General features: G+C 37.8%; 1 protein-coding gene across 4 annotated transcripts in view; it reads left to right on the top strand.

Annotated features, from left to right (window-relative positions):
• Positions 1 to 27376, top strand: part of srgap1a (SLIT-ROBO Rho GTPase activating protein 1a) — an 82941-nt gene that overhangs the window by 23285 nt on the left and 32280 nt on the right. For all 4 annotated transcript variants that reach the window (XM_008411652.3, XM_008411653.3, XM_081608022.1 and 1 more), the window contains exons 2-7: positions 4467 to 4662; positions 12679 to 12841; positions 19245 to 19307; positions 23044 to 23196; positions 24504 to 24632; positions 26847 to 27068. In XM_008411652.3, coding sequence (XP_008409874.2) covers positions 4467 to 4662; positions 12679 to 12841; positions 19245 to 19307; positions 23044 to 23196; positions 24504 to 24632; positions 26847 to 27068 — 926 coding nt within the window. The remainder of the gene's footprint in view (positions 1 to 4466; positions 4663 to 12678; positions 12842 to 19244; positions 19308 to 23043; positions 23197 to 24503; positions 24633 to 26846; positions 27069 to 27376) is intronic.

The raw sequence follows: 27376 nt of genomic DNA, 5'->3' as shown, positions 1-27376 counted from the left end.
GCACCAGATGACACTGGGACCCAGTTAATCATTTATCAGACATTAACCTGCCTTTTAACAGTGAAATCTTCCTGCCATGTGATCAAGCTGCTGATGTAATTCGAAGCTTTTCTTCCATCAGCACACAGCAGCTATTTTGTAATTACCTCTGCTGGTATTTATCCTGTCTTGTATCCAGCCTCTAGCAGAAGCAAATAAAACTCCCCTGGTCCCAAGTAATAGATCTGGAGCAGATGGTGAGGCCGACAACCCTCTTGTAGCATCACTCTCCGGGCCTTTGCTGCTATTTCAGGTGCTGACGAGGAGGTGCATGAGCTGAGCTGCATGTGTAAATGCAGCGCTGGGACTGATGTATGATATATTCTGTAAGAAATGGCAACTAACTTGGAGAAACTGTAGCCTGAGAGCAGTGGTTCCCAGTCTCTTTTACGTTGTTACCCTCCACCACCACCACGATGCTCAGGTGACTCTTGAATGCACGCAGACAGGCTAATTCAAGCTTGTGCGTGTATAAGCAGCAGCAACAAAAGTAAATCTCCTTGAAGTAAGCAGTTTTTTATTGCTGAACTTTGTTGAAGTTTTAAATTTTATTCAATTGCTACCGTTTGGTTGTATTTGGACATATTCAATTCACTAGATAAACGCTGTCATGCTTACTGGAAATCTCTGCTAAGAAAGACGTGCCAAGCTGAACGAGCTGGCTGTTAACGTTGATTCAATATTGGGAAGCATCACCAACACGGACTTGAACGGCTTTGTTGATTTCCTCTGCTGCTATTGCTAAAACTACTGGCTACAATTCAGGGCCCATGTTGGGAACCATTAGTTAGATAAATGAATTGTTGCATGTAGCAACATGATGGATACATACTGCAGATTGCCTCTCTGATAAGTTAGATATATTTGGGTTCAAGGGCTGACAAAAAGTTAGTTGCTACTCTCTGACATCAGATGAGTTGTTTTTACAGCGGTGTGGTTTTTCGCTCACAATGGGTCAGTACCCGTCCTGCTTACTAAGCATTTTTGGTGACAATAGAACGGATCTGCCTGGCAAATCTGAGTTGCAACTTCGTGGATGTTTATTTCCGTGAATGGTCGTATTGGAAGCAGATTCTTGGACAGTATCCAATAGAAAAAAAAATATTTTCAAGAAAAATGACATTTTGCTCTCATTGACTCCATGTTTTTTTTGTGTGTTTTTTTATTCAAATGGTTTTGTTTGAAATGGCTTCAGACTGTGCCTTACTTCTGGTGCCCCAATGTGTGAATGTAACTATAAAAACTAACCCAATTGTGAAGATTGCTTGTTTCAAAGCAAAGAAATAGAATGCAGTGTACTCGAACGCCCTCCCATAAACCCCTACAGTATGAGGCCTCCACATGTGTTTGCCATACATACTGCCTCAGAATGGCAGGAATGCAGCATGTAATAAAGTAAAGCATACAAGGACAGGCAGATTATTTTAAGTTTGGTAAAAACGCATTGTGGTTTGATTTTTAAATCCATTAAAGGGCATGTGTGTCAGATCCAGTTCATTCTGTTTGATTTTTAAGAAACCTGTCAGACACCTGACATTGCTCTTAGCAAGGGGCTCGTATAATGCCTCCCTTTGATCAAAGGGGGATGCTCGACGGGACTCAAAACTCCAAAGGAAGTTTCACTTGAGATATTTGCCTGTGGGATTAAATGATTCTCTCTCTTTCTTTATATAAACCCGTCAGATCAGAGTTTCAGTTCATGCTTACCATGACATGGATAAACATGACAAAGTTTCGCAACTTTTTGGGGGAGAAACTGCTTGTCGGTACGAACAGAGGTTTCTGTTTTTTTTTTTGTTTTTTTCAAAGTTTATTTGATAGGGACAGACACACATTTACATAGACAAACTGAATGAAACAGCAGTCCCATGTTAGCATCATGGTGCAATAGCAACAGCTAATTCGCAGCACTTGTCCCTAGATGGGCTTTTTTTTCCTAAAAATAATATCTCTAAAAATTGTAATTGTGTCAATTAAATTGTTCTTGATTTGGTAAAGAATGAAGAGCATCTCTCTGCCACTCAACAACGGATAAAACTTGTTCTTATGACTTTGAAGGGTTCTTTCCATTTTTTTTTTTATTTTTTAGCTAACTTTAAAAATATAAATTTCCAGTTGGTTTCAAACTTCTCTGAAGATTTGGCTAAACTATTCCTTTAACCATTTAGCATCGATCTTGAGGTTATGCTTAAAGATCCTCATCAAGACTGATGATTTTGGATGATTTCCAAAATCTGCTTTTTTGGCATTTTTAATTTCGGTGTTATTTTATATCATGTATGACAACTTGTGTAATTTTGCATGTGTGGGTCTTGCCTAATTTTCCTGAATGGCTCATTAAAGATTTAGTATCTGTTTTGATAAAGCCTCATAAATACCAGCTAATGTTTTAGTAATAAAACTATGCAAGAAAAAAAATTATTTAAATGGACAACAAACAATATAAAATGTACGTTATTGTGCAAGTCATTGGTAAATCATTGTAAAATTCTAAATCCAATTGTTCATAAATGACAAAATATTTTCAGTTTTTTTCCATACGTTTGGTCAGTTTATGGAAAAGTTTTTAAAAACCAAGATTTTCAGCCAGATGTCGATTAAAGAGCAGCTTTTTAAAAAAAATTTTTTATTGTTGTCACAGTGTTAAATAGTTTGGTAATAAAACATCATTTGCAAATCACATTGTGTTGTTGACATGGCCAGGCTTGTATTTTCCCATGATAGGTGGTTTCCTTCTAGCCTTCATTTACTGATATGCCAGCTACGCCTCCCACTGGCAATGTTTGAGTTGGAAAATGAGCGATTTAATGAGTTTTCCTGTTCAGTCATGAGTGTAATTGTGTCAAATGATCCGATAGTCTTCTTTGTATCTGTGCCATGAAACTTTATTTTCATTCTCCACTTTCTCTTTGGATACTACAGGAGGCTCACAAGTCCAAGTGCACATACATTTGAACCTCTCAACTAACTTTAACTAGAAATTAATAAATTAACTGTTGGTGACTTTTGACAGGTTTTTCTTTCTTTTTTTCTTTTGTAATTTATTCTTTAAACTGTGCTTGTTAAACATGTACAGATAAGCCAGAATTTCCACTACATTACACCAGATCCAAAACTTATCTTTTGTAGCCGTATTGAATGCTACTCAGGGGTGCATACACAAATAGTGATGAAACTTGATGACCTATTTTACTTTTAGAAAACTTCACATCCTAAATGTCTCTTTCTCCAATTTCTTTATGTTTTTACTTTACTTTTGCTTCATTTTGACCGATTTTGGTCAGCATTTGAGGCCCATATTATCTGAAGAGCTTTTATTATTGAAATCACGAGGCAGACGAAAGGACATCGATGATTAATAAGGACTGTAATGATTATATGTAACTTGATGGTAAAGTTGCACCTGCCCTAATGCTCGATTTTTGTTACAGGATTGTTTTCTGTCTTATTATTTTTTTTACTTTAAAAAGTCTCAGATTCTTTTTCAGTAAAAATCTAACATGATGAAGACTTAAATGTATAATCATCTTTTACCTATTTGAACTTTTAGTGTTCTTGATTATGTATATTATGTGTCAATTAAACATAATATTCTTTAAGCTGTGCCCTGAAACCTTTGGTATTTTTATTTTTTTTACGCTGTTGCTGTTTTTGTAACGCTATCCAGATAAAAACACTTGCAATTATCTTCATAATTGCATGAAACAATATTTGTTGACATGCCTCACCCTTTGGGCTATATGTGACAAATTACCTGCTTCCATCAGTAACCACTTGGCTCTAAATTACCTCGTTAATCTGTTTTCACTGCAAAAGACATCTGAGGGAAACCTTTTTTTCCCTATCACAAGAAATCAATTAAACAAGGCCTGGGCAGGATGTGGCAAGCAGAGGCAACAATGTGTCTGTTTGGATCCCAGTTTACCTGTAGAACAGGAAAGATGTTTACATTATTCCCATGGAAAAAAAAAAAGTTAGATATTATTTTTTATGCACAAAGAGCTGGTTGAGACGTGACCTGCCCCTCCGTTTTTTAAAGTGGATATTGTGGATCGATGTGAAAGCTGCAAAAACAACAGCATTTGTATCTTTTTAAACTCCCCATGATGAGAAACAGGAGAAACTGATTGCATTTGTTGCAGGAATTGTAGCTTTAATGAAACACATGGGACCAGTTTTGTCCACCGTTCCAGCCTCTTTAAAAGCTTTACAGAGACTCATAACAGAAGCATAATGGCCTGTTTTGACCCATTCCCTCAAACTTCCATGTGTAACTACTACTGCATGTAAACTATTGAGAATGCAGATCATTTGTCCTCATCCTCTGTGATGACGCTGACAGATGTATAGTAATGTTTTGCAAAGCTTTCCTTAGTTATTTTTACGATCCTGTTCCTCATGTACGTCTCACCTTTGCATGTTTTCAGAGATTAGGACGCAGCTGGTGGAGCAGCAGAAATGCCTCGACCAGCAGACAGAAATGCGGGTGCAGCTGCTGCAGGACCTTCAGGACTTCTTCAGAAAGAAAGCAGAAATTGAAATGGAGTACTCCAGAAACCTGGAAAAACTGGCTGAGCGCTTCATGGCGAAGACTCGCAGCACCAAGGACCACCAGCAGTACAAGTAAGTAGATGCTAATTTCCTGATGGTTTTTGTTCATGATTGGCTTCTGTTAAAAGGCTAAAAGAAAAATGATTCCTTGTTAACCATATTGCAGTTTTGTGTATTTTTTTCCTACTTATGGTTAAAGATGGCTACTAAAACTTGTTTGGTAAGCGCACCGTGTTCACTCTTGAATTGTATGTATTTTTTCACTTATATTGTATGTTAATAACATAAGAGAATGACTCTAAGTACATTTAATTTAATCTCTATTTTCATTTTCTTTTTAAGCATTAAGTTTATTGTAATACTGCTCAGTAGAATTAATTGTAATAATGTTATTTATGACAGTTATGGATTTTTTGTGTATAAACATTGAGAAAATATTTCCTAAATGAGCTTTTTATACAGTAAAACAAGTTTAATAAAGCAAATTGTAGTTGGCTAATTAGTCAGGCTAGCTAGCCAGCAATTATGCAAATTTACATTTCAATGAAATTTCACACAACAGAACAGAAATTTTACCCAATTGTAAAAGCTGTGGGACTTGAATATTTCTTCAAATTTTCTCCTCACTAATTTGTATTAAAGGTACCTTTTGGATTTTTTTGTAAGTTTCTTCAGTCCTCACTACATTACCATGGTGAATTGATCTTCTCATGTAAAAAGCAGACAAATTGTTTATACTAGTGCAATGAACTAAAGTAAAATCCACGCTGTCGACATAACCCCCACTCTCCATCAGAAGCCTGGATTGCTTTAGCAGCTGAGTGTACACCCATGTGTAATACTTGCATGGAGAATCTATTATGGGACTCTGAGGTTACTTCATTGTACAGTCTGGTCATTTTGTCCACAGGGTCCACATTTGGCTTTTAGCCCATTTCTAGTGTAAATATATGACATTTAGGAAAGGAAAAAGAAAAAAAAAACCTTCCTGCAAGTTTTAAATCATCAAATTTTTTTATGCTCACATAAACAAATGCACAGTGTGGCCATGATATTCTCAGGGGTTGCTTTGAATGGGCACATTTCCTTGTGTGTGAAAAAGGGTGTTTTCGTTTTCATTTTTCTGTAGCCTCAAGAACCCCAAGCCAGTTTTTACATGGTTTGTTATGGTTAAGCAGCAAAATATGAAAACAGAATTTAAAAAGGAAGCTAAATCCAGACCTTAGTCTAGACAAGCTGCATTTAAAAGGGAGGTTGCTGCAATTTAACTTAACTCATCTTAAGATGAGCTGTCAAGATGTTGCTTTTTTTTCTATAAAACTGCAGAGAGTTTAATTGTTTTTGTCAAGCTTAGTATTTTTAGACAATATTAGGAATGTGTCTATTCTAACTTTGGGCCTCCTCCCTTGAGTATTTGTTTAAACGGCGCCTAGGTAACAAGGTGAGATACAGGTGTAGGTTGACGCTGTGCCTCACTTAGGCTCTCCTAATAAACCATATGCTGACGTAGCTATATAAACATCATCTCACAGTGTGCTTCTAATGGCCTGCAAGAATCACTGCTTGGGTTTATTTTTGTGTCCAGTGACACTAAATCTAGGGGGGTTTTTTTCTGTTGGAAGACAAAAATGTACTTATGTTGTTACAAGGAGCTAAAACAGCATCTTTCTCACACGACTATGGGCTCAGAAAAACATTTTCACACAGTTGGAGTTCAGTCCTCCATCCTCCTCAGGAGTGAAATGAAGGTTGTGAATGTCAGAAATCACAGGCTTGGTGACATTTGGGGGTTATGGCAATGACTCACTGCTGCAGAGGAATTCAGTGTGGTTCTAGAGGAGCGCTCTTCTCTTCTGCACTGCTATGAAGCCTGATAAAAATGGGAGTAAAGCTGAAGTTAAGTTATGGAAAAGACTAGCAAGATCTTTTGGGATACGTCTCTTCCGTCTTCACTAATCTAGGCTAAATGTTTTGTGGATTTTTCTTTGCAAAACAAGAGCGTCATAGAATACTGCAGTGACTATTGTGACAAATGTGTACAATATTGCAATTGCAAAATACTGCTAGGATACAATATTTTTTGGCTTATGGATTTTAAATGCCTTACATTTACATTCTACTTGTGAATTATATATTTCATTTGTTGGATGGACTTTCACTGCTCTCCCTCTTTCCATGTATCCTTAAAAGTCTGATAGGAGGAAGTACGCTATGTTGGGTAAATTGAGGGGGCAGATATGGGAGAAAAAATATTACTAATAGTAATCAGAAAACTGCACGGATTACATCAGGTTCAGTAAATGAAAGCTGACACACTCGATTTGAAAAACGTCTACAGCTGTGAGCTTCTTAGATGTCAGATGATGCGGTGAAACAGCAGCAGTCTTTCATTAAACTGAACCATTGCTTATGTGTCAAAGATGTTGAGGGAAAAACCTTTAATGCAGCTAGTCCTTTCCAGTAGAGACATAAAACAGCAGGGCAACATCAGAGTTCCCATGCACACAGCAAGAATCTGTTGGAAAGTCTTGCATTTGTGCTTGTGTGGCTATATGTGGAATAAACACATAAAAACATGTCCATCTCTTAGAGCCTGTGGGCATGCTTTCGTAACCTTAAACATTACGACTGAATGCCATGAAGAAACTCTGCTGCTAACCCATAAACCAATTATTGAAAATAAACACTTTAACCTTAAATCTAGGTCTTGACATGAAAAAAAAAATCTATCTGTTCATCTGGTGACCAGGATTTCACCCTTACTAGAAAATGAGGTCTCCATATGTGTGTGTGTGGTTGGATTTTGCTCTGTAGTATTCTAATACAAAGAAGCAGATACACACACATAACATCATGACTAAAAGAAAGTAAACCCTCTTTCAATTTAAGCATTTTGGACAAAACTACTGCACTGTTTCAGTTCATTTGATTTTCATTTCTTTACTGCCATCCTGCAGAACCGACACATTATCTCAATCCTGTTGAGATCTGGACTTTAACTAGACCATCACAACAATTAGATTCTTTTGTTCACTCATTCTGTTTTATATATATATATATATATATATATATATATATATATATATATATATATATATAGTATGCTGTATTGTTCAGGCTTAATAGCTCAGTTTAAGCCAAGCTTTAACTCTTGTATAGCAGGCCTCACATGTGACTCTGGAAGCCTTTGCCTTACATTTTCACTCAACTGCAACAGGCTTAAGTAGTTAAATGAAAAATCTGAAGAATGTGACACTTTTTGTGTCTGATTACTGAAATGGTCGATAGCCCTGCTGTAGAGTCCCCAGGTGCTCCGTCTGCAAAACGAGCCCAAGTCATCACCGCTCCACCACCGTGCTTGAATGTCAGGTTGAGGTTTTAAGCTGTTCTGTATTCTCCAAAGAAAAAAACTGTTTGTTTTTTTTTGTTCAGTCTGCCTGAATCGCATTCAGGCAGAAAAGAGCTGCAGAGGATAAAAAAATGTGTCATTTGAGATTATGTTTGGAAAGATACGGGTCGCTTTAAAAAAATATATTATTTATATAGTTGTAACGTCTTTCTGCTTTATAGACCCAAGACGATGAGTGTTATATTTTAAGCTACTTTAAAAAATTAGAGCTGATATCTGCCTCAACAACACTGAAAAAGAAACAGCTGCTATTTTGGCAAAGAAAACCCCTAGTTGTCATTTTTCATTGATACTAACAGCACATCAAACTTTTTGACTGCATAAAAACAACAAGCATTGTTGAATGTTTTACTGGCACAGCGAGCTTGAATGCGTAGCAGTTACATTGTTACCAGATATTTATTGCAGACCAAGGAGCTTTTTGTGATATTGATATTGTGTCCATTTGTATTTGTGATAATGATAACTTCTTTTTTTTTTTTTTTACATACAGTGCAGTTCTATTGAGGATGTCCTTCCTTCCTGGCATTGTGCTAACACACATGATCCACATCGGCTAAATATCAAGTGTGTTTGCGCTGCAGCAACATCACTGATAGTTTTCCTTTGAGTCCTGCTGCGATTAAAAGGTTGCGCTTATTTTCTCCATGAACAGATTTTTCATGCTTGGGTTTGAGAGCGAATGTAGACGCACGTTGATTCATTACTCGGCGTCTTTTATTTAATATGCAAATGCAAATATCAAGATGTTATGTCAAACAAAGTAAACTATATCATTATTCTGACTAAATCTCTAGTTGGATGTTCTGAGAATGCTATTATTACCCTATTTTGCACCTTTAGTTGAGTCACTTTGTCCCTAAAGAAACAGGAGGAAACATGCTGTGTCATCTATAATGCCTCACATCATTTTGTGCTGTGTGCTGCCGGGTTTGTGTGACATGGGACAGAAAAGTATTGCCCTGTCCTAATTAGATCAAAACCCAAATCAATGTTGTTTGTTCAGCCCTACAGCTGCATGGATGATGCATTAAAAAAATAACTGCTGTGCTTCTACTTGGTAGATACATGGTTTGTTTTTTTATTGTTACAGTGTTTGTTGTGAGCAAACTCCCCCAAGTCATGCTAGTTTTGTTGATTCAGAGGTTGCTTAGTTTATTAATGAAAGATCTTTAGCAGTCAGGCATTTCAAGACTTTCTATTTTTCCTTCATTGTTGACGGAAAGCTCGTGTTTCAGGAAACTGCATACTAAACTGGTAATTATCTCTCCTTGTCAGCACCACTGACAATATGAGAGTACAGTAAGTACGTTGACATTGACCCACTTACCCATGGATTTGCACAGCACAAATGAATGAAACAAACACATTTATATTTTAAGAGGGAAGAAGTTGCTAACGAGACCTCTGTTTTATCTAACTCTTTTTTTTTGTGTTTGTTTTTTTCTTTCCCCTGCCTCTTCTGGACAGCAGTTTCCCCGTTCATACTGGTCTTTGAGCTCGCTGGGAGCCTGACTATCATTTGGGAATCTGTCTGACCCAGTTCCTGCCCTGGCTGAGAGGGAAATGATGACAGTGAGAGATTTTCCTGCCATTATGTGGGGTTAGTTAGCAGCTCTCGCATAGCACAGACTGCTATGTGTTCTGTCATAGCAGGCTGTGAATGAATCTCTTTACTTCTTAGTCTGACCTCTTTTTGTCACAAGTTTACGTTTTTTGTCCAAGTACTAACAGAACTGCTTGTGCAAAAAAAAATAAAAATAAAAATAAAAGGGGGGGGGGGGACCAATTTCCTAATGTGTAATTGTTTAAACTCTTTATTTGTAATGAAACTAATTTTCCCAAGTATTCAGGGTTATTTCTGGACTTCATGATGGAGAATAAGGCTCCTTTTGCCTTTTACTGCTATGCGAGTGTTTCAATGCTACAGGGCTAGCATAGTCTGTAGTTTATGTTCAAATAACAAAGAGTTCATTCAGATGTTTTGTATCCATCATCTGATGTACAGGCTGATTTGAAACACTCTATCCAGCTGAATTTGGTTAGTGGAATCGATTCATTTGTTCACGTGGAGCTGCAGGATTTGTCATGTCTGAACATTTTGTGCTTTTTTTCTGCACATAGAAAAGTCTACATTCTCACATGTTGCATTTTCATGTTTCACGCTGCCTCGCATGACCACTATGAGGCGGTGTACTGGTCAGTACGTTGTTTTAGCTTTCAAAAATGATTTTATTTAAAAAATAAAGGATTTTGTACAATTACAGGTGCAAGTATTTTTGGTATATGTTTGCCAGTTTTGCACATAGTCTCAAATTGTCCCCTTGTTCTCTGCAAAAAGCTCAAGCTCACTCAGAGCTTGATTTGAGATCACCTGTACACAGCAGTTTATACGACTTGCCAGATTCTTGACTGGATATAGGTTTGGACTTCACTCAAACCTTTCCATTTTGGTTCCAGTTGTGTTTAGGGCCGCTGTTCTGCTGGACACCAGACGTCTGCCCACCTCAGTTCTTTTGTGACCAGTGTTAGATTATTGTTGTTCATCACTATTCTTATCAGCTCTGAATGATTTCCATCTCTCTGCTAGCAGGGGCAGTGTTATGTGTTTTCCAGGCACATAGTGCCATTTTATACAGACAATTTACACTGTTAACTTTAGTTATATAAATATGCTATATATATTAAATATGACTTACGAGAAATTTGACCTTGTAATTTAACGCCTTGAAGTGGAAATTTAAAAACTTATTCTCTTTCTGAAATGTGGTCTCCCTGATTCAACTTCTTCACTATGTTTTCTAGCAAACCTTTGAGAAGCTGAGATTAAATCACAAACAGTTTTGAGACTATTCACTAATTAAGTGACTTTCCAAGGTTCAACTCAAGTTTTTTCAGGGGTATCAGAGTAAAGGAAGCTGCATATTCATGTACCGTTTTCAGATTTTCACAGTGCCGGAACAGAGTTTTTGCTTTTCTTGATGCCAAGTGAGCCCGACAGTAATGCATGTCAGGTTTTGCTCATGTTTTTTTGTCCACAAACCTTATCTTTGTCTGGAAACAGAATGGCTTCAGATGGTTCTCGTATGTGTGGCTCTGCCTTTATCGAATTCAGTTTCTTCCTGTTTATGCATCGTGTTGGAGGACGCTTCAGCTGGTTGGAATGCTGATATCAGGGACTCATTTGATTAGTTTTTGCTATTCCAACTGATGTGTTGCCATAATTGAAGGCCAGTTCAGGGCTGAATCAGTTGTGAAGGACACATTTTCACCTGTTGTGCTGACAAGTGCAGCTTGTCAGCGTAAACTGACTTTGTGACGGGGGAGCAGAGGCGAGTCTCCATATGGTTCCTCCATGACTTGACCCAAGACCTGGACCTTTAAACCTCCCCCAAAATTGCACATGTATGTGGACAGTCACAATTACTCATATTGTGCTGGATTTTTGCATGCTGGAGGAATGTTACAGATTAACCCAAAGGAAGTCTGTCTGCAGGCCGGTGCTTATACAGGGCCCCACTTGCGGCGGTCTGGACAATGTCCTACTGTTAGCCTGGAAGCAGCCAGCACACGACGCAGGAAATGGCTCCCTGGCTGCTATAGTTTGCTTTGTTCTTTTTATTCTCTAGTGCAACTCTCCTTTTTCTCGAGCTGACCAGATTTGTTCATAATTAAACTTTTTGGCATGGTTTAGTTAAATCTGTGGTTTTCTACTCTTTTAAAATAATAAACTCTTCATTCGTAGAAAAATGATCTGCACGAACTGTTCCAGTCTGGCGTTAGACTACATGCTCTAAAACTGAGATAAAAGTAAGTATTAGCTTAACCTGTGCCACAATATGTGAAGAGTCATACATTAAAAACCAACAAATTACCTATTCATGGTGTTGCTCATGGTCCTTTGGACAACGTTTGGACAACAATATAGCAGCTTTTTATTGTTGACATCAACATTATAATATATTAATGAGACTTGATAAACCCACAAATATAAACCATAATCTGGACAATGCCTTGGCTTTCTGAAATCGTCTTGGGAATCTTTTCGTGATCCGGTATTTTCAACCCGGATAACACTTTCTGTGGATTCAGAAGAAATATTTCAATTTAACCAAGATACTATAGACTACTGACTTTAACAGAAAAATCCTAAATGTCTAAATGTAATCTATGTGAATGTTTTAGTTCTGTGGGACACTCGTGGGATGGTAAGGAGTCATCTTGGCTCAGAGTAATATCTGGAAATCTATTTCAGAAATATAACTCAGAAGAGATTTACAACTTTACTGTTTAGGTCAGAGCAATGGGCTGCATGCAATGCATACTAAAGGATCTTAATAAATGTTTTTGCTTATTAAAAAGACTGTCCTTGTATTCTGTTTAAGTTAATTTTGACTGGTGCCGAAGCAAGCAAACAGGGAAATGTCCAATTGCAGTGACCATAATAAGCATGAATGGGAAAAACCATTTTGAGTTCCTCTATTGACGGACTTAGGTCAGTCATGATCTATGGACTTCATTACACCCTCCAATAAACAATTTACCCTGCCAAGTCTCATCAAGATCAAGATCCACTCTTTTTGCTCTTATTTTCCTCATTAACAGATAGAAAATAAACAACCTTAATGGATTTTCTCTTCCTGGCATCTGATTGTTTCTTCTGTTTTTTTTTTTTTTAGAAAAGACCAGAATCTGCTGTCACCAGTCAACTGTTGGTACCTGCTGCTGAACCAGGTCAGGAGGGAGAGTAAAGACCATGCAACACTGAGTGACATCTACCTCAATAATGTTATCATGAGGTTCATGCAAATCAGCGAGGACTCCACGCGGCTACTGAAAAAGGTGAGGATGGACAGATCACATGGCTACTCCTGATTAGCTGACCAAAAAAGGCCAGCTAATCAGCTAATGACCTGACCTATATTTCTTTTGCCTACCTGTCATTTATCTATATTTGTTCAAAATTGAGTTGTTTAGGTCAGAGACTGTGACAGAAAATGGATTTTATCATGTAGAATTAAGGTCACTACCTTGTTTTAGAAGGTGACCTTTCCCCCTCACTCTCTAGAATTTGCTCATAATTAATCTAATAATTCCCTCTGTGTTTCAGATAAATGTTTCCTAAGAGTAAAGCAAGACAGATATGTCCCTTTAATTGACAGCTAAAATTAAGACAGATTATCTCACTCCAACAAATTTGCAGAAACTGTCATGAGAAACCTGAACCTTATTCATTTTTGCACAGTGTAAATAACAGCTAATTTCTTTTCTGCCATATGTTTTGTATTCAACACAAAATTGGTTTCATTCTTTAATGTAATTTTCAAGTAGCATGTGACTGAAAAAATAGACTTTAAGAAAATATCCATGCTTATATTTAACCTAAACCTGAGGGGTCAGATGTGACTTTTTCTTTTTGAATTTTAAAAACGGTTTAACGCAACTAAACGCAATCCAGATTTTTTTTTCCACTGCGGTCAGGTCAGCGTTTTGGATAAACGGTCTCTAATTATAAATTAACCCATTCACTTGGAAGCTGGCCCATTTAGTTGTATGATATGCAGGAAGTTATATTCATCTTTGGCTCTGATGGCACGATGCTCCATTGAGCCGCTGCGGTTTGTTTTCTGAATTAGAGTAATGGCGTTGAACTTTGGGCACCGCAGCTTCAAATCAGTGTACGTTCACTCTTTCATGGCTTTCTGGTCAAAACCAAGCCGCTGCCTTTTTTTTCACCACAAAGATGACAACTCCCTAACAGATTATGAGCTCCTTGCTGCAGGAGTCGCAAGAACTTACCACAGAGCTAAATTACAAAGTTGCCTTTCCTAAGTAGAGCGCCTTTGTGTACATTTAGCTTGCAGAGAATATTCTGCTTCTCCTTTCTTTTTTTATCTTTCTATCTTTCTTTCTTTCTTTTTTTTCTTTCTTTCTTTCCTTCTTTCATTTATCAGAAACCTTCAAATTTCCCCTTCTTTATTTAGAAAATGAAATGTATTTGTTTAGTTTTTGCTTTCAACTTTGGGTTTTTGACACTGGTTTTGCCCAAATAGTAACCAAGAACCCTCGGTGTGCTTCAGTTTAAGCCTTATGGTCATATTTAGTCCTAATGATAAACTTTTTTAAATTACATTACGGTGCAACTCTGAGCACACTTTAGATCCTCAGTGACCTGATTCACTGCAGCTGCAGCACCTTCCACTCTTGACGCTGTGGAATCTGGAGTGTCAAACCGCATCATGGAATGTTTGTCCCTTTAAAGTTCTGCAGCTTCTTTGTGGATCCAGGTGACATTGTGCAGACAAACAGCTGCCTTGTGGGAGGTCACATCTCGTCCTCTAATTAAAGCTTCCCCGAGCGTTTGATCTCAGCGGAGCTCCAATAATGAGGCACAAACAACAGAGAACTTCCCCGTATTACGTGAGCTCCCTCGCAGAGTTGAAGAGACAGATGTACGGCTGTCATCCTTCCAGCACATCAAAGACCAGGGCTTTTTAGTGTCTTGTATGTTCAGGGGTCATGCTGAGCAGTCCATTCACAGAGAGCAAGTAAACAAAGAAAGACGGGACCTGGGGCCTCCATCAACATCCTCCACTTGACCATTTGGCTTGGCATGAACATTTCCTTGATCGCACCCCCCATCTTAAAAGTGTTTTAAGATGGGGCTGAGATTTTCAGATATATATCTATATATGCTTGCATAATAGATATATATCTTGTCTTTTTGTTTTCATGCTTGAATGGGTTTTATCACATTCACTTTCCATTATTCATACAACTGGCTCTTTGTTTTTATTCTGCTTTGTTTTATTCATGAAAGTCCCATTCTGTGGGAGAAAGAAACTACAAGGTGGTGTTTCTGAAGTCCGACGCAGCTTTAAACTTTTCAGTAGGCAAAGTGTTAAAAATAGCAGAGAGAATCTATTGTCTAAAATTGTGGCGATTATATTGATTATGACTGATTCACATCGTTCTTACTGACCGTCGTCCACGAGCTGTAGCATCTCAGCCAATAAAAAGATAGATTGTGTGTAAATTAAGAACAATTAAAGTCCATTCAATTGGTCAAATTTAGTACTGACATAGAGAAGGTGAATTCATGACATCTGAAATATAGTATTTTAGCAAATCTTGCATCTAAGCAGTCTTTTCCCTGTAACTGTATACACAGATTCAACTATGATTGCGATTCGATATATTTCTCAATGAAGATTTGATCAAAGTATTATGTTAAATGTAGTAAAAGTCTGCTCTACAGTGGCGGGACAGCACCACACACAGAGGCCCTAAGCGACTGCTGCCTGTTAAACTGATTTATGTCGGCGGCTTTATGAAACCCACCACTCCCTAAAGGCTTCCCTGTTTTCTCCTCTCTTGGTTTGTTTTATCTTTCTGATGTGGTTGGTACACAGATGGAATGAACTCAAAAGAGGAAATCTATTCGTAGGATCCTTGTGATGAATTAGAGTGATTTGGAAACCCCCCCCAAACCCCCAACTGAGATTCTTTTCAAATGAAAGGGAGTAAAGTTGAGGAAATTAAATCAATACTGGTTATGCAACAGAACATTTGGTAAGCAACTGTCACTGCTTGTAATTTGAGGTAAATAGTTTGTGTGTTACATTTAGCTATAGTATAAAAGAGGAGACCATTTCAGGGTTCAGAGCGTTCCAAGTGTTGGTTCTTTGAGCAAGAAAGGTTAGTAATGTCTTGAACGCATTGTTTCTTTACTGCCACGTCTGTCTTTACTGCTCTCACTCACGCAGACGCCGTCTCACGGCTCGTGAGATCCCTGGGAAAGCTTTTCATTGAGCTCTGGATCGCATCCCAGCTTTCCAAATGGGGAAGAGCTGATGTGTGTTTGATCTGACAGATAGTCAAAGGTTTTGTCTTCTCAACTTACTGTTGCTTAAGACTTTTCCCACAAGAGTCATTTCACGTCTTATTGCTCTACATGGAAAAAAATACGTCTTTATAAGCAAATGTACTTGACTGTGACGAACATAGCGAATAGGGTAGCAACAATGTAAAAGTATTCACACCTGGCGAACTTTTTCAGGTTTTGTCTCAATGCAACCATAAAGTTATATAAATTTCCTTGCAGGAGTCACACAAGTTGATGGAAGAATTGAAGTGACTCCTGCCATTTGGAATTTGCTACACATTATTGTATGTAGGAAACACATCGAACATGTGGAAGAAGTTGATTTGTTTAGATGAGGTCAATACTAAACCTACAGCCTACAAGTTAAATGTTTTGTTTTGAGTGAAACACCCATAAGGTGACCATGAACGAGATTTGGTTCTCTCTCTGTTTTCCCCCTGATTAAGTAACTGCGATAGATCGAGTATCGTTACTCACAAGGTGGTGATTAGGTAAGTGTTGCAGATTATCCCAGTCCCCAAGCAAGACTCTGAGTTCAGACTTTAGACTCTAATCCTCTTTGCCGCCTGTCCACATGCTTATGAGGCTTTAGCAGTAAGGGACATGCAATGAGAAGGAGATTGCGTGTTTCTTCTGTCTTTTCATCCTTGTCTGCGCATTACTTTTGGTGCTGAGGAGACCTTGGAGCTGTAGTGAATTATAAATCGGAGTCATAATTGAAAATTCTGCAGGAGCCTTTATTTGATTTTGAATATCCCTAGTTTAATTAATACTTTAAGAAGCATATTATTGCTACATTTCAGATTAAGAAAAATGCTGATTTGTTAAAAATGTATAAAAATGTGACTTTAGATCTGAAAACCGTGGTTCATATTTCCATTCATTCCCTTTACTCTAATTACCCTCAATAAAATCAAGTGCCAGCAACTACTTTTAGACTTTTTCTACTTAGTAAATAGAGTGAATGAAGAAGGTATATAATTCTGTCTCAGTATAAGTACAGCTGAGTTATAAAATATCTCCTAGGTTTGTTAAAGGACATCATGAAGACCAAAGAACACAGCACATTCAATTTCTGAATAGAAAAATGAAGAGTATGCAATAACTACTAACTTATTCAAACACATAACTTTTTATGTGGCCCCCTAGACTCTAAATTACATTAGAAAGTCCCCCCAGTTTTTCACAAATCCACAAAATCTGTGATTTTGATTGGGAAAAACAAAAAAAAAAACACGAAAACCAATAACAAAATTCTGGAGGGACTTTAAGAAACACAAATAAACAGTTGTTTCTTAATTTTTTTAAGTCTAATGGGATTTATCAACACATTCTGGCACAACCGGCCCTTTAAGAACATTCAGATTTTTGTTGTGGCCCAAAATGTAACTGAGTTTGACACCGCTGACTTAAGCTAACGGTCAGGCCAAAGAGAGCCTAAAGCAGCAGACACACTCTGGGAGAACTGCAGAGATCCGCAGGTCAGGTGTCATCATCTGTTGACTGGAGTTGAGCCCTCCGCTAATCAGGCTTTATGGAGGAGTGGCAAGAAGGAAGCAATTTTATGAAAGAAGGTCATAATAAGTTTAGAGGTTTGTTTGCTCTCCTTGATTTAGCACGAGCTATGTGGCAAATGTCTCCAGTAGAGCTTGTGAAATTATACTCTAGGAGTGTTGCAGTGAATACAAACATTTGCAATACTTTAAAGGGTTGTATTTGTAAAAAAATAAAATAAAACTTATTTGCCCTCACAGTTACACACTACTTTGTCTTGGGCTATGACATAATATCCTAATGCAAACAAAGTTTATTTTGGTTTGAAAAAAGTGTGTGGACACTGAAGCTGTTGAAAATCCATGAGTTTTTAGCCAGTGCATTCCATGTTTTGATCAGAAGTAAAATTATTCTCCAGTAGGATTCGTGTTACCCCCAGAAAACTCTCACAGAGCCTTTTGCGCCAAGCGGCTCCCAGAATGAGATTTGTCTGAGGATAACAGCGTTAGAAAGAGAGCTGACGTGCCGGCCAGGGCTGTAACATCATCCAGGTAACATCCAGCCTGCGGTATCAACTGCAGAGGAGCAATCAAAGATTCATTGTCATGACTCATAACCTCATAAACATGTGATGCACTGTCTTAGTCAGTGCCAAGGAAATATGAAAGTGCCGCAATTAGATTAATAGAAAAAGGTCCCTCTAAGTCCAGCACTGCTAAAGCCGTATCCCACAAATGCTAGATGCATTAATGTGGGCATGTGTGTGATTGTGTTACTGAGTCGAGCCTGTGGCACGGCTGATTGAGTTAACATATTGGGAAGAAGTCTTAGTCGTGGCAGCCAAATAATGTGTTGAGCATGTGGGGAGTGAAACTCGAGCTGCTGTTGGGTGGAAAAGTGAGCAAGACACTGATATCACTTTCACACTGAAAATCCTGGGGAAAAAAAGTAATTCACTGATACATTGTGTCTTGTTCTGATTTAAGTCAGTACACTTCTTTAAAATAAAACTGTGGTCATTTGTGCAATATATGGTGCTGTTAGTAAGGTCATAATGTCCAAACTATGGAGCGCTTTTGTCGATAAGCCACATTGTGTTTAGGATGCATTTATTGCATTTAATTATCATTCAGTTTAATATTTAGAGAGATCCCTTTGTTGCATTACAAATCAAGCAGATGAATGCATGAAACTTCTCCTCAGCAGTAGCAGAAAACACTGACTGTTTCTCCAGTAGCAACTTATTAATAGGTTAAATAATTATTTTAGTAATCGAGTAATCTATTGAATATTCAGATTAATTGAGTAGTTAAATAAAAAAAAAAGAAAAGTAAAATATTGGTGAAGACTGTCATAACAGCAGTAATAATATTGGATATTAATATAGGCTTCGGTCCTTAACAATTACTTTTCTATAGCTTAGAAAATCAACCTGTAACAATAATATCTCATGTTTAAGTCAACTTGGCAAAAATTACTCAAAATCTGAAATTAGTCGATCTAATAATTAAATAGCCTACTTAGTGTTGTCAGACAGGTTCTTTTAAAATGTCTTTTTAATTCTACAGGTCTGCCAGAAATCAGGCCAGGGTGTGGTTAGTGGAACTGGACACTTTAAAAAAAAACATTATCTTAATCCTGACTAGTTAATTTATATCAACTGCTTGTTCTATTAAGTACAATTATCTTTGTGTCATATGGAAATTCGTTTTATAATCTGGAAGATTTGTAAATTAGAAGGAGAAGTTTGTTGTGACAAAATTGGACACCAATGGAAAAAAATATCTCAGTATTAATTTCATGCTGTGTGAAAAAATTTACATTGTGTAACTATTTTGTCTCGCTTGTTTTTCTTTTCTTTTGCAGAGCAAGGAAATTGCTTTCCAGCTTCAGGAAGACTTAATGAAAGTGCTAAATGAGCTATACACAGTAAGTATTAATGACTTGCTTTGTTTCCACTAATGCATCTAATTATATTCATCTTGACTGTGGTTGAGGCTGCTTACTGGTGTTGAACTAGCTCTAATCAAAACAGCTTCCCATCATGTGTTTCAGTTTCACATCTGAATTCATCTGTAATTTGATATCTGACGAATCTAAATTGATATTTTGTTTTCAGCACCACACACACTCCACCGCACTATTGACTGTAGAATCTGTACATCTTTTGTAGAATGGAACGATTAAGCAGTAAACTAGCTATTAAATCCTCCAAAAGTATCCAGGTTGTGCTTGCTTGAATCATTAGACCCCATGTTTTGTTTTTAATGGCCCTCATCAGCTACTTGCTCCATCTCATCGGAAGAAAACTCATGAAAACCCACAGAGGGGATGCTTGGAGCAAAACAGCATTTCGCTGTACAGACTTCCTTTTGTGTTGTTTCTTTTTGGCATTGTTGGCTTTATTCAGCTGTGAAAGAACAACAGACATTTTTAGTTAGGAGCAGCCATCAGGCTGTAGACGTGATGAGGTCTCTGCCATGGGTCTGTGGTGAGATGTGATGCTTTCTGTAGATAAGACCTGTGGATTGTGGGGTGTGGTTTCCATGGGACAGGGTTTTTTTTTTTTTGTTGAGGAATTTACCCCGGATGTTCAGTCAGATTGGGATCTGGGGAGTTTGGAGGCCTGGGGTGTTGTCGAGCTTTGGGAGAGTCTCCTGATGCTACAAAACACCACTGTTGTCATAAGATTCAGAGGAGTCTGATTAAAAACTTTTCGGTGGTTTGCAGATAAGTTATAAAATTACAGACAACCCTTGAAACGGTTAGTTTAAAAATGCCACTTGGTAGATGTGTGCAGAAATAGGTCTTCACTTTCACTTTAGATGTCTCTAGAAATGACATTTTAAAAAATAAAAACAAAACAAAAAACAGTCCATGTCCATCTTAATCAGCAAGTTCAGCTTTGCACTAATCAGGACAGCCACATGGTTGTCACACCTCAGTGTTACGATAGTCTGACGACCATTCAGGCTGTGAGTGTATTTGAAATACATGTTTGACAATTATTTTGGGTTTATCTATGGAATCTTTTATAATTATTAGCATTCCTGGTTAAGATGTGGAAGAGACCTTAAATAAATAATTCCTGCCCACACTTGTTTATAAGCAACTGTGGGCAGCTGGTTAATCATGAATCTTTTGCTATTTGCACAACTAACTTTCTATGTCTATGTCTAACTTTCTTGATGTGTTACTCGTCCTTTGGAGCATTGCATGTAACTTTGTGTTCCAAATTTGTATTGAACTAAAGAAAATACATCTCCGTTTTTTTATTTCATATTTTGCTCCCTTGTTAATACCCAGACAGTGTCAAAACAAAGTATTTGGGTACATCAAACTGCTAATTTGAGATGTATTGTCGCGTCGGTTAATCATTCTCTTCTGAACTCGCAATCAATAGCCTCTCTATTGATCGTCATGGTAACGATGGATGTACACTAATTAAATACAAGTCAACGCAGCTGTTGTGCCATCCCCGGTGATTGAATGAAAAGCTTTTAAGTTTGCTTTTAGTCTCCAGTTACCCGCTTGAGAGAACCAGCATGGTTGCACTCTCAGACCGTAACTCTGCTGCTCCAAACAAAGTGTTGCCTTCAACTCAGAGTGTCAGTCTCACCACTGTCCATGCAGCTGATTTGACCTGATTTAGTCCCCTGAGGGTACACACACACACCCACACACACTGTAGCTATTGCATCAGACAGTCACAGTCCCCGTGTTGGCCTCTGAGAATGAAATAACAGGTCTGGTCTGCTCTAAATATGTCCCTCCAAAAACAGCTGCAGAGTAAACACAGCCGTGGCAGACTCCAGACCAGTAAGTGAAGAGTGCAGGGCCTGAGGTCAGTCACCCATCTCCAAACTGAATCCAGTTAGGCCAAAACCCCAACCATAAGAGAGGAACTCCAGGCAAATCAGGGTTATCTGTGTTGTTCCATACGTCCAAAAATAACTCAGTTTGGGTGTAAAATGTTTATGTTCTGAGAAGGGAGAGTCTCCGGACTGAAGTTGAGGTTTTGAGCAGACAAGCTTGTTTCAGAAACAGCTTGTGAAGTTATAATTTGCTGGAGAAAGTTCATTCCAGGTGAAACCACTGCTGCTGTGTATGGACATAGAATGAAAATATATTTATTATCAATAGTGAAACTTAACTAGAAAGACTACAGGACATTTTATTTGCTCAAAGAAATGAGTTTTGTTTTAGCATTTTTATGGGATTGTGTGGGTTCTGCATGCATGATTCTGGACTGCAGGAATCATGCAGTCTCACCACAGTCCTTCCTAGGAGGACAGTGGTCCTCCTAGGATTATTGTCCTAGGAGCTTCATAATTGCTCCTAGGAAGGTTTTTTTGCTAAACTAAATGTTTTCTACATTTTTTTTTTGGCCCAGTGATGAACTAGCAACATGTCCAGGGTGTACTTCACTTTAATCCTTACTTCTGGTGGTTTATGGGTGGATAGATGGATTAGTGTGGGGGCAAGCATAAAACATGAACAATAGAACAATCTTTAAAGTTTCTAATCTAATTTGCTATGTCTGTTTTGAGTTGAAAACGTGTATTAAAACTACGCAAAGCAAAGTCGTCGGTTCTAAAATGTAATAAAGGAGAGGTGAAAAACATTCATGACAGCTTACTCTGTGTTAAGAAACTGCTTCAGTTTTAAAGGTTATCCTGTAATGTTTTTTTTCTATTTGAATAAGTCAAATGTGGACTGAATTATTGTCCACTGGCTAAATTTGTTTATACATCATTTTTAATCAGATTTGCATTTACATGGGAAGAACCTCCAGAGATTCTCAGTTTGCCAAAAAATCTAGCTAAAATCCCATCTCATTTTTGTGAACCCAGTACTGTAAGGTCTGGTCTGAGTCGACTCCATCGTTACGCTCTTCATCATCCTCCATAATTGTTTTTCCTTCTGAGCACTTGTATCTTCTTTTAGCTCTGCTGAACTTTTTTAAAAAAATTTTTTTATGTTTCATAGTCTACCTTCAACTTAAAAGTGAGTCAGTTCCTATTTGATCATGGATATAGTATGACTAGCACACAAACTCCTTCCACATTGGGTGATGACTCAGGCAGCAGGAAGCGTCTCTGAGTGTTTCCAAAATACAGAAGCTCTGATGAGCCGGCAGCAAGAGGAGATGAGCTCACAGAGTTAGAATTATCATTCAAGAAGCATATTTTACAGATAGAGCTGACATAAAGGCCGACACAATAAAAATACTCACTCCCAGGTCGCATAATGCGGATACATTTGCAGGACTTGCATTACACTCATTCAGATTTCATTTAAAACTTCCGGACACTGAGTTTATTTGGGTTGGTTCAAAGTTATAAATGTACAGTCAACCCTGAGATAATTCATCCTGCTATTGGGTCAAAGTGAGAAGGAGGTGAGATAAAATTATCTGATATGTAATGAATGAGCAGTTTGGGTTACAGAGCATTTAGTAGAGGGTTATAAAAGGCCGGTCACAGCTAAACACTGTGACCTTCGGACACAGAAACTGACCGGATACTCAAAGTTTAGTCATTTAAGCACTTTACATCAATTTAGGATTTTTTTTTTCTTCCTTTAAAATGATGCCGGAATAAATATGCCATGAGGATTGTTTTCCTTGAAACTTAGTCTGATTGATTGTTGTGTGCATTTGCAGGTGATGAAGACCTACCACATGTACCACTCGGAAAGCATCAACGCCGAGAGCAAGCTGAAGGATGCTGAGAAGCAGGAAGAAAAGCAGATTGGGAGGGGGGACCCCGTCTTCAGCATACGGATGGAGAAGAAGATTGAGAAAATAAAAGAGAAGGTGAATTGTGTTGAATTAATTTATAATAGTTGAATTATCATATTTAAATAAAACTAAATAAGTTTACAGTTCACTTTCTCTGTTGGCATCTTTGTAGTTTCCTTAAAGAAAATGTGAACAATCTTTGAAGCGTTCACATTTTGTCAGGCTAAAACCACAAACATCAATTGGATTTTATTTTTTAGACGACAAAGTAACTAATAAATTGGGAAGTAAAAACATGCTTTGATGTAAACTGTTTCATTCTAAATTTTGCAGCCTTCATCAAGATTTCTTCTAGAAGTTAACTTTGTTCAGCTCCATCCTTCTTCCTACAAACTCTGTTCATGTTTAGCGTCCCTGATGAACAGAAGCATTTCCATATCATGATGCTGCCGCCACCATGTTCTATGGTGGGAATGTTGTGTCCAGGGCAATATGCTGAGTTGGTTTACCACGACACGTCTAATTTTACATCTTTAGTGGTAAAACTATTAAGTTATGAAGTATCACATGAATTTGTGGCTTTAAAACTGTAGCTTGGGATTTTATTATAAAATTTTATTATAAAATCCCAAGTTACAATTAAATTATAAAACAGTGGCTTTAAAAAGTTGTAGGCGTATGAATGTTTCTGCCACTGACTGTAAGTAGTTGAAAGAAAACATAATGTTGTGTAATAATTTTAACACTTCCAACAATGACAGAAAATGTGTTTGGTTCTGGCGAGAGTACACACCTCTCAGATCTCCTTGACCCATTTAAAGAAAAACACACTGAGAGCATTTTCACAGCCAAACAAGCAGAGGCTTTACCCGTACAACAGGCCTGTAATTTGTTAAATATCTCTGGAAATGATTACAGACTGCAGGAACGGCCCGTTTTAGCAGAACCTTTCCAGGAATGCATTTTAAAGTGTTGAGATATGAATGATGATGAGTCAAAGCCCACTGGTCAGTCGGGAAACTGTGACTCAGAGTCTCATGGTCCGTCTGGTGTGGGATGAAGACGACTGAGGCATCCGGCTGAATCAAAGAGCAGGAACTCTTTCCTTTCTTGATTTTTTTTTTTTTTTTACATTTTTTTATGTCTGGTTTTGTTTCTTCTCATTATTTATACCACAATAATGAGGTCGCTCATTTTTTTTTTATTTATTTATTGAAAACTTTCTTTCTGCCAGTAATCCAGCTTCAGCTCTGTGATTCACCTTCCCTGCAGAGACATAAAACTATAATCACTTGTCAAAAAAGGCTGTTCTCCGCTCATTAAATTCATCCCGTCACATTCGCCGTGTTGTTTCTCATTGCTGCCTCTAATTCTCTTGTCAGCGTCAAGCCAAGTACTCGGAAAACAAGCTGAAGTCGATCAAAGCGCGGAACGAGTACCTGCTGACGCTGGAAGCGACAAATGCGTCCGTTTTCAAGTACTACATCCACGACTTGTCGGACTTAATTGATGTGAGTATGAATCCACACGACTCTCCCGTGGTAGAAATAAAGTTTTCGTGGAAGTTTACTGTTTTTTTTTTTTTAAATCATCGTTCTTATGGCCTCTCGCCCAGATCAGTCACGTTTGAAGATTTTCTTTTTCTAATGAAAGGAGGTAGTTTCATGTTTTTTTTTTTTTTTTTTTTTTTTTTTGTTAAAATACAATTTAGATTTATTTACCATAAATCTAAATTGTATCAGTTTCTGAATCCTTGCACTTTTAGTAATTGATCATATCTCTTTTCATTGCTGTATAAGCAGACTTTCTAGCTGGATCCTTTTGCTGTGTCCATGACTTATTTACGATCCGACTCACCTGCATTCCTCCCGTTTTAGCTTAGAGACGCAGAACTGCTGCAATAATTTCCCAGTTTTTTTTTTTTGTTTTTTTTTTTCTACAAAAGCAGAGAAAGGTCGGGTTTTTAGCGAGACTTTAGGTTTTTATATTCCGAACAAGACTAAAGGATGGAGAGACATGCAGCTTCTTCTCAGGCAGCATGCTGTGTGCTGAAATTACCCCTCTCCCTGCTTTGCTCACAGGCCTTCACATCTCACCAGGGTGTGTGTGTGTATCTGTGTGTGGTTGAGTGATATTATGTAGGATGCACTCTGCAGGGGCAGTGTATGCAGGGTTGCACATATTTCTAAATTAATGGAGAGACTTTTCATGGTCAAAAACAACGTCTGCTTTAAAGCAGGTGGAGCAGAAACATCCCTGCATCTTGACTGAAAACCCTAGAAAACTGTAGAATTTGATGTAAATGTTTTCCATGTCTGGATATGATTAATGTTTTGTTTACGGATTTAATTCAATGCGTCATTGTCATCCGTCCTTTCCATCCATTATTCTGTCTGCCTCTCCATCTCTCACTTTGTCCCTCAGTCCAACAGGAAACTCTGAAAATTGTGGAAAAGATTGAAAGAGTCAATTTTTTTCCCTAGAAACTCTGTTTCTTAGTGATTTCAGAACAGGCACTGAAATGTGTGAATATGAGTGTTTGAGTCATGTGTCACAGAATAAGATTAAGTTCATTGTGTTAGGAATCACCACCCTGAACATAACGTTCATGATGGGTAACACTCTTGGCTTAAAAAATATGAAAATGTCTCTCTTTTTAAAGTTCAAACTGGAATTTTTCATTCATCGTGTACCTTGTGTTAAACTAAGCATTCCCATTGGATTATCATCTGTTCAAAGAAAAAATGGGAAAAGAAATTAACAGTGAATGTCTCTTGAAAGGCTTGTGAAAAATACTGGACTTGTTTTTGGGGCAACTCAGTCCCTTGAGCTGCAAATATCAAGTATTTCAGGCTATTTCTCTTGAGATTTTTATTTGTTTTTTTTCAAACTTTGCTACAGGTTCTCAATTAAACTTGCATTTTTGGCCATTCTAACACACAACAGGTGCTTTGATCAAAGCCACTCCATTGTAGCTCAAGGCATATGCTTAAATATTATTGTTCTGCTGGAAGGTACGTCTTTTATCTGGTTTCCTTCCAGTATTGCAGCATTTAGTTCCATCTGGCCTCCTTTCAACTCTGACAAATGTCCTTGTCCTGCTACAGAAAAGCTTCCTGCAGCTTGATGCTTTCAGTTAGTTTTCTGGCACACAGAGTCTTTTGCATTTTGGGCCAAAAAAAAAAAAAACATTATATTTTGGTCTTTTCTGACCAGTTCACCTTCATGACCCCTCCATGGCTTGTGATAAACTGCAAACAGCGCATCTGGTGGCTTTCTTTCTTGCAAGAATTAGTTTTTTGTTGCTCTTCTACTAAGGCAAGACATGTGAAGTTCACAGCTAATAATTTCCAACCTGAACTATGGATTTCTCAAGTCTTCAGTTGCAGATGATGGATTGAAAACCGAGAAGTTTTAAATTGAGATACTGTTTTATAACCTAGTCCCATTTTAAAGCTCTCCTATCTGCTGTTTTCTGTGTTTGTTTACTGATGCTCTCTATTTGAATTTTAAAGTTGCAAGTCAGCTGTGTATGGAAAATCCTAATTTTACAAGCCATTACAAAATATACAAACAAATTACTCATTTTATGAAGATACTTTTTTCTTTTCATGCATCACAATTTCTGAGAAATCATGTTTTATTTCTTATATGTCCTTTTAAACGTTCTTGCTTTTGCTGGAAATTGCTCATCTAATATTTCTCTTCTGTTTTATTCCGTCTAGTGCTGCGACTTGGGATATCATGCAAGTTTGAACCGGGCCCTGCGGACCTACCTCTCGGCAGAGTACAACCTGGAAACGTCACGCCACGAGGGTTTAGATATCATTGAAAATGCAGTGGACAGTCTGGACCCACGGAGTGACCGACAGAGGTTTATGGAGATGTATCCGACAGCCTTCTGCCCACCTGCCAAATTTGAGTTCCAGTCTCACATGGGGGACGAAGTATGTTTAACTAACATATTGATGAGAGGTGGCAGTTTTACAGTTAATTTTTGTTGTAGCTGATGGAGAGTTTAGATCGAATCTGTAATTCAAGGCAGATTGGGCCAAAATTAAATGGTTAATAGTCAATGAGCTTTTGTGGTGCATTTTTAATAAGCCTACAATATACAGCTTAGAAAAAAACTAAACAAGAATGCACAATATAAAGTTGAGCTAATTTACTTATTCCCTGTTAAGGAAAGAAAAGTGCAAAAGTTACTGTAACAAGCCCAGCACACTGCACAACTAATGCGCACATAGAGCAGATT

This window comes from Poecilia reticulata, chromosome 6 (assembly GCF_904066995.2).
Source record: "Poecilia reticulata chromosome 6, P_reticulata-male-v2, whole genome shotgun sequence".
Lineage (NCBI taxonomy): Eukaryota > Metazoa > Chordata > Actinopteri > Cyprinodontiformes > Poeciliidae > Poecilia > Poecilia reticulata.
Note: the sequence above shows the minus strand (reverse complement) of the source record. Positions and strands in the feature narration are given on the sequence as shown.